This window comes from Capsicum annuum, chromosome 4 (genome assembly GCF_002878395.1).
Source record: "Capsicum annuum cultivar UCD-10X-F1 chromosome 4, UCD10Xv1.1, whole genome shotgun sequence".
Lineage (NCBI taxonomy): Eukaryota > Viridiplantae > Streptophyta > Magnoliopsida > Solanales > Solanaceae > Capsicum > Capsicum annuum.
In genome coordinates, this window is record NC_061114.1 from 70820654 (window position 1) to 70828627 (window position 7974).

The following is a 7974-nucleotide window of genomic DNA, read 5'->3' on the forward strand; positions in this document are numbered from 1 at the left end:
CACTTTGATACATCACATGAAAATTAAGATCTCTCTATTAACAACAATTCACCACTTCTCACTGCACCTATCTTTCTTTTTGCCCATCTCATTAAGATCATTCACAGATAATGTGGAGTAAGGATTATTCATCAACTCAGGATCAAATTTTTGCACAAACTAGAAAAAATTTTCATTACACAACTCCTAACCACAACACGTATCAATATTACAACACCAATAGCTACTTTTGGGGCCTCACTTTCAGCTCTTTTTTCTTATTTTCACATTCCTTCACTTCAATAATTTTCAACTAAAGCGCTTAGGAGCTTTGGATCAAATTCAGGTCAAACAAAGAAGGGGAACTGGTTACATCAAGGCTACCAAAGGATAAGTTAAAGTCTCAATGGGGCTAACTAGGATTATGCACAAGAGTAGGTAAACAGGGGTATAATCAAGGCTATCAAAGAAATGCCTATATCATCTCCTAAATCCACACTCTTTATTTCTCTTTGCACACACACCAGGCAAGTTCTAGACATCAAATTTAATAAGGAATACACAACAACCTTACACACACATGGCACATGATCAACTTGAGTAGGATCATCATAGAATCTCAACCAAATAGTAGTACGAATTCAACATTAAGCTAACAAATTTCAAGAGTCATAAATAAGAGCCTAAGTGTCTCAAAAGTGGTAATTCACAAAATCAACATGCTCTTTACATACAAAGAAGCTTGCATCATATAATCAAACATAACACCAACAAGACCATCTTGCTTATACTACAAAAAAAAAATTAAAATTTACTCCTAAAAAAAATATTGGGTTCAAAGGGTACCTTCGTGGAAAAGAACCAAAAGAACAACCATGGGGTGGGTGAAGTATTCACCTACTAAACTAACACTCACAAACTAAAAACTAAAAAGCAATTTCTTTTTGTAATTTTTCAAATTTAACCCACAACAAACTAAGATAACAACTAAGACTCAAGACCCTATAACATTATTTCACCCAAAACCATGAGAATTTCCCTACCAACATTTAAAACTTACTTTGTCCCTAAAGTAAACTTCAAAGTAGAGATCAAAATAATCCTTGAGGCCTCTAGGCCTAGATAGCAGTATCTTTAAATATCAAGAGGGTTCAAGGACCCCACACTTAGTCTTTGTCATACTCCTTAGCTCAGGTTTCTGGTACTTAGACTTTCCATCAACCCGTGACTCAAAAAAAACAAATACTACATGAATAAAAACTAGAATACTGAAAATAAAATACCTACCTTAACTTGGGTTTCCTTCCAAGAAGCGCCTGATTTTGTGTTGCGGCACGACCTAACATAACTACTCAGCCAAATTCCTTCATCTTCTTCCTTCTACTTGAAGGCCACCTTCTTATTTATTTTTGATCTCTTAAGTGTGTACTCTGAAGGTCAATATCTTTCTCAACAATAGCATTTTTATGCTTATCAATCATCATCACTTCGGTCTTAGGTGGTGGCTCAAGCAACTCAATAAAACTGTCCGAAGAGGTCTTTAGCGATGCACTTTCTACCACTCCATACTTATCCACTTCCATCACTGTAATCTTACAAAAATATTTGTAGTGGGAAGGTAGATTCAGTGACTTATAAACTTTGAAAACTACCTTCTCATCATTCAATCTCATTGTGAGAGTGCCCTCTCTTATGTTTATCAACGCTCCTTCCATGGATAAGAATGGATGTACCAGAATGATTGGTACCCTATTATCTACATCATAATCCAAAACAATAAAATCAGCAGGAAGTAAAAACTTACCAACCTTTATGAGCACATCTTTAATTATTCCTTTAGGCTTATCTATGGTCATGTCTTCCAATTGGATCATCAAAGAGCATGGTCTCGACTCACCCAACCCAAGAGTGTTGAACATAGTTAGAGGCATCAAATTTTTACTCGTTCTTAAATTACTGAAGACATAGACTATTTCACTATCACCAATCTGTATGGGGAGGGTGAAATTCTCTAGGTCCTTAAGCTTCTTGGGCATCTTTTTTATTACCACAGAGATATACTCCTCCATCAATGCCATTGTCTTAATATCCTACAGCTTTACTTTATTAGTCACCATATCCTTTAAGTACTTGGTGTACTTAGGCATTCCCTGTAAAACATCTAACAAAGGCAAATCAATGTAAAGTTCTCTGGACATGTCAAAGAACTTTTCAAATAGATATCCTCAGTGGATTTATTAAATCTCTGTGGGAATTGTGGTGGTGGTCTATTATTCACTTATTCAGAAACCATTGTTTTGGGGTACTCATACTTTCCTAAATTATCAGCAACTTTATCTGCAACCTGTTGTGGAACTAACTCTGCATCTACCTCCTTAGATTTCTTTGGAGGTTTGTCATTAAGATCCTTACCAATCCCCAAAGTAATTGTTATAACTTACTTCAGAGGTTCATTATCACTTGAAAAACCACCCTGAGTCCTTGTATTTTATGCCTACTACAATTGCCTCAACTGCTGCTCTAATTATTTTTATGCAATTTGCTGATTTTTTATATTAGCAGCCATCTTATCTTGATTATCCAGAATCTTCTTCAAAGTCTCCTCAATATTGATGGTATGTGTATTGTGTTACTACTGTTGGTGTCGCTGATGCTGATTGTTTCCCCAAGAATGAATAGGTTGAGTCTATCGCTTATAGTTATAGTTATTACCATAATTTGGCTTTTGTGCATTGCCCATAAAGTTGATGAATTTAGGATTGGTTCCACACAACTATGTAGAGTGGCCACTATTTCCATAAATCTCATACTATACCAAACCTGTTGCACCATATTAACCTAAGCCTGAAACCACTGGACACCTAAATTGCTGAACTGAGTTATTACTTTACCATGCATAACTGAAAGTTGGGCGGTTAAGGTTGTTATGCTATCAGCTTTGATCATACCCACAACCTTTTTCATTGAGCTCTTTGAGGTATCACCAGGCCAATCCAGATTTCCTCACATAATTTGGTTCAACAAGGTGTATAAATTATCATAAGTCATTTTCAAAGCCTGACCACCTGCAGCTAAATTTAACAAAATTTTTGTGTTATGGTCAAGAACTTTAACAAAGGTATGAGTTAATACCTCATTAGACTATTAGTGATATGGATAGTCTTGAAGAAGAGCTTTGAACCTCTCCTAAGCATGATATAGGTTCTCGTCTGGCCTCTACTTGAAGCATAAAATCTCACTATGAAGTCTCGCAAACTTGCCAGATAGGAAGAAATCAATGAGGAATTTTTGAGCTAAGTCATCTCAAGTTATGATTGAACCTGTCAACTCAGCGTTCAACCACTTTTTTTCTTCCTCCAAAAGTGAAAAGGGGAATAGTGTCTGCATTACATAATCAGTTGATACACCTACAGGGATGAATGTGTCACTGATCTTCATAAAGTTTTGTAGATGGACTTGTGGATCTTCATGTGATAGCTCGATGAAATGTCCACTGGTGTGGAAGAGCTGAACCATGTTCTACTTAAGTTCAAATCTACCTCAAGGAGCCGATCTTCAAATGGCAAAGGTCACCTTAGTCATAAGTGGGATTGCCACTTTGTGAACTATCCTGCGAGATGGTGAATCCTCAGCCATAGGAGCAGTAATGTCTTATTCCTCATGAATTTGTGGGATATGATAAAGAAAGACTGTTTTTCTTCTCCATTGGTGTAAGCGTTGCTCGAGCTTGGGGTCTGGTTCAACCAACTCTCTATCCCTTGCCAGCTTTCTAGGCTTTTGACCTATTGCCTACAAATTCAGAAACCAAGATCTGGTGAAAATCACCAAAAAAATAAAAAAGCAAAATTAAAACTATGACGATTGCCAAATTTTTTAGTCCTCGACAACAGCGCCAAAAAATTATTGGGCCCAAGAACACATGAAAGTGTATGTTGTTTCACCAAGTAATATAGTGGCCTTTTACAAGCCAAATATCTATCCGTCAGATACTTGTGTTAACAACTATCCCAGACTATTCCAACTATTAAGATTAACTTAGTGCTAATGTAACCACAAGACTGTTTGAGAGTAAACTAAGAGTAAACTTAATAATGCGATAAATTAAAGGATTGAATAATTAATGAGGACAAGCCCAGGGTTAAAGCAATATGAACAATCATACCACTTTATATAACATTATTGGTTAGGTTACTTATCTTGGTTGTTCATTCACGGGGTTTATACTGTGACTACGGCTTTTCGATCCTCTAGTCAATTATCTAACTTAGCCCCACAACTACACCATTGAGAGAGGATGCAAGAACTAAGTTAAATACATTCATATTTCATCCTATACTTGAACCAAATAGATCACATAGGTATATTCCTACCCTAAATGTAAATTATAACTCCATTCAATTAGTAGATTATAATTTTATTCTATCTATCCCACGTTCTATCCTCTTGTTCCTATTCTCAGGTTCACAAGATGATTATTCATGTATTCTAAGAGTCTCAAATCTTTAAAATAGTGATAACAAGTATAAATAAACAACAAATAATTATAAACAACCAAAACCAAGTCAATTCATAAGAATAATACTCATGTTCTTGGCCTTAACCCTGAAAAAGGTTGCTTAGCCTGTCATGGACGTAACCATAATCACAATGAATGAATGTATGTTAAAATCCAAAAACAAATAAAATTAATGTAATAAAAATCCTAATTTAAGTGTTCTCCGGCCTCCCTTCAAGTCCTATGATCCTCCAAGGTGTATAACATAACAACTAAGTGATATATATGCACCGTTTATTTTTAAAGTTCTCTATAAAATACTTTATATTAAAATCAGGAAATGCAGTCGGCAACACATTAATAGCGATCATTTAATGTAACAAACCAAAAAAAATATAAAAGTTATAAAAGTATATAAAAATATTAAATATATTTATATGTTAGTTTGATTTGAGTTTTTGATTTAAAATATGAAATCTATACTTGAGTTGAGGATTCTTTAAAAATAACATTTTTACCTTCACGAGTAAAGTCAAATGGTTGTATATACTTTATTTTCTTTGTATTTCATCTATGAAATTTTACTAATTATGCTTTTATCTGTTTTAGAGTTAATCCCACGTTACACATGAACGTTTAGTATTTGGGAAACACCCACTTCAAATATTGAAAGGGAACGATAATCCCTTTATACAATATTTTTCAATGAGATTTCTCATTTTTTGAATAAAAATCTTTCTTCTTTTTTTCTTTCTAGAATTAAAATATAAAAATGTATAACTTTTATTACCGTTCCTTTTATTTTTCATTTAAAAAAAATATATATATATATATATATATATATATATATATATATATATATATATATATATATATATATACACACACACACACACACACATACACACACACACATATATATCTTAATAAATTTCAAACTTTGTGGACAAACTTCCGACAATAAAAAATTTAAGTATCTTTGAGTTTGCATAAACCCTAAGTAGAAAATGTGTTAATAAAAATAAAATTGTGTCTTTGAATTTGCATCTAGTGTGTTGGTTGATCAATAGCCAAAATTATGATGGATTGTATTATTTTTTTAAAATAATTAATTTCACTGACAACTAAGATCTTTGATACTAAAATTTGTTTACAGCTGAACAATTAAACGTACATGGTCATCGAGTTTGTGGCTATGTTTGAATTGTGCATTCTTGGAACTATTGGAGTTCAAAAGTAGGAAAAGGATGAGGAAGAAAATGACTACATAAATGATAAAACAACAGGAATATCTTGAAATGTTTTAGTTGCTAGCAGAAATCTCAAATGAATTAGAGAATTTGACCCTTTTAATGAACTTAAGCTTAGGAAGCAATTGAGTTCATTTCACAAACCATGTCTTGAGATAGAAAAAGAGATAGGTGTGATCCCGATAGCATTAATGTGTTTTCTTATTGAAATTTAGAGATGAAACTTGGGCAACTAAGCACCAAAGAGTGTCAAACTCCAGGGTTTATAGGTCTGGCTTTATTTTTCAATTGTAAAACTCTTGTTAAGTATATCAAAGAATAAGAGATAGCGACTAAATTTTTGAGTTATTACACATAAGATTTTGATGTTATGGGTAAGGTTGTTTATTCTGGAGCAGTTTTAAAAGTCTGCATGGGAAAGCTAGTTTTTTTATCCTGAAGTTATTGGATTCACGAAGAAGAGAAAGATTAATTTTCTTTTCTAAAAATTCAATATGAATTTGGTTGCCCATCAAAGTGATTATGTTGGATGATGATGGAGGGCACAAGGAAATCATTAGAATTGATAACTGAAAGCGTGAACACATATTGCAGTTCATGAAGGAGATGGTTAAGCCATCTACAGATATCTAATGTGGCTGGTAGTCAGGAGTGTTTAAGTGTGGACGCTTCTTCAACCCACATCTAGTTTTAAAGAACTCCACATATCACATATTATTTTTTAGAGAATGACATGAAATTAATAGCAATACACAATAAAAGATTGAATTGTATTAACATTATTTCAATAACCAATATATTCTAAAAGAAAATATTATTTTTAACAAAAAAATAAATGAGACAAAAATAAAAGTTATATATTTTTTATATTTTAATTCTAGAAAGAAAAAAAAAACTTCACCAAAAAATATTACATAAGGGAGTTATCATTTCCTTTCAATAGGTAGAGGACGTATCATTTTTCAGAGAGGTGATGATACCAAATGGTATCTAAAATAGCACAAAATAGTTTGCTACTACACAAAAACAATCCACACAAACTAGACACTAAACGGAGGCAACAAACACAAACTTAAATGATAAAGAAGATAGGTAACTTGACACAAAAAGAACACACAATGTAGTAAATAAAGATCTTATTAAACTCTAAACCCTCCACAAAATACATTAGTAAGCACCAAGTTCTTACGGAACATAAGAGGAACTCGGTTCACTCAAGAACTCATGTTTCTAGCCGTTTCACAACACAAGTGGAACATTTCACTTGTGGTGTTCAATGTTAGTGGTCTACTCTCTTCTTGAGAGGAAAATGGTATTCAAAATATTACACTTGATATCAAAAAAAATCTAACTAAGGAACAAGACTAAAGAAAATGTTTAAATAGTCTATAACAAAAGGTGTTGCAAAAGGACTCCTTTGCCCTTAATGAGGGTGGTGGGTGTGGAGTGTATTTGGGGCAGCCTTGGGTGTATTTTTGAGCACCTAAGTCCATCCCTCACATGTCACGGCGTACACTCCCTTGGGCGAGTTCACAACAAGCTCAAACGCGTCCATTTTCATAAATGCGCCTTGTAATCTTTGTAGTTCCCAAGCTCGGACAAGGCTTCAAAAGGTCGTCAATTCACTTTGCGAATCCACAACTTGGACCGTCAACAAAAACTTGTATTTTTTGTGCTCCTCATGCTTGTATCATCCTCTCCATCTTGAAAGAAATTTGTCCTCAAATTCGCACCCTACAAAATCAAAGAGAGAGAAAACAAGCACACAAGCCTCATGATAGGAAGGTTAGCATTAGTACCACAAATTATATAGATATGCCAAGGGGGTACACTATTGGAATATAACTAACAATCCTTTCTGATGATCATGAAACACATACCACAAGCATCACAAAGGACATGGCTAAGATAAACATCAAGGAAAGAGGAGTGCAATCCAAAACTATCACATATGTCATCAAGCCAAGGTTGTTCACATTTGGAATATACCCACGGTTCCTTTGTGTGTGACATGAAAAGATTAGCATGAATAGAACAAAGGAAGTAACTCTGGCAAATATCAAGAGATAAGGAAACTACAATGGTCTTAATGGCTTTACTGTACCCTAAAGGTAAGACTACCTTTATCTTAGGAACCATAAGATACAATTGTTTTATTACCTCTACAAAGGACCTCATAAAATATAGTGCCACTATTTATCTTAAGATCCACATCAACCACATATCACCATCATACAAACAAGGAAACCA

At 33.8% G+C, this 7974-nt stretch overlaps 1 protein-coding gene and 1 pseudogene across 1 annotated transcript; one reads left to right on the forward strand and one right to left on the reverse strand.

The window, feature by feature from the left end:
• Window positions 1-1382: 1382 nt before the first annotated feature.
• LOC107868958 lies at window positions 1383-2057 on the reverse strand. The gene has a single exon (XM_016715563.2). It carries the CDS (start codon window positions 2055-2057, stop codon window positions 1383-1385), a length of 675 nt encoding a protein of 224 aa, XP_016571049.2.
• Window positions 2058-5648: 3591 nt separating this feature from the next.
• Window positions 5649-6357, forward strand: LOC107868959 (annotated as a pseudogene).
• Window positions 6358-7974: the final 1617 nt, after the last annotated feature.

Bases quoted from the DNA above. Each gene is read 5' to 3' on its own strand.
- LOC107868958 (XM_016715563.2), bottom strand. From the start codon at position 2,057: ATGGCATTGATGGAGGAGTATATCTCTGTGGTAATAAAAAAGATGCCC.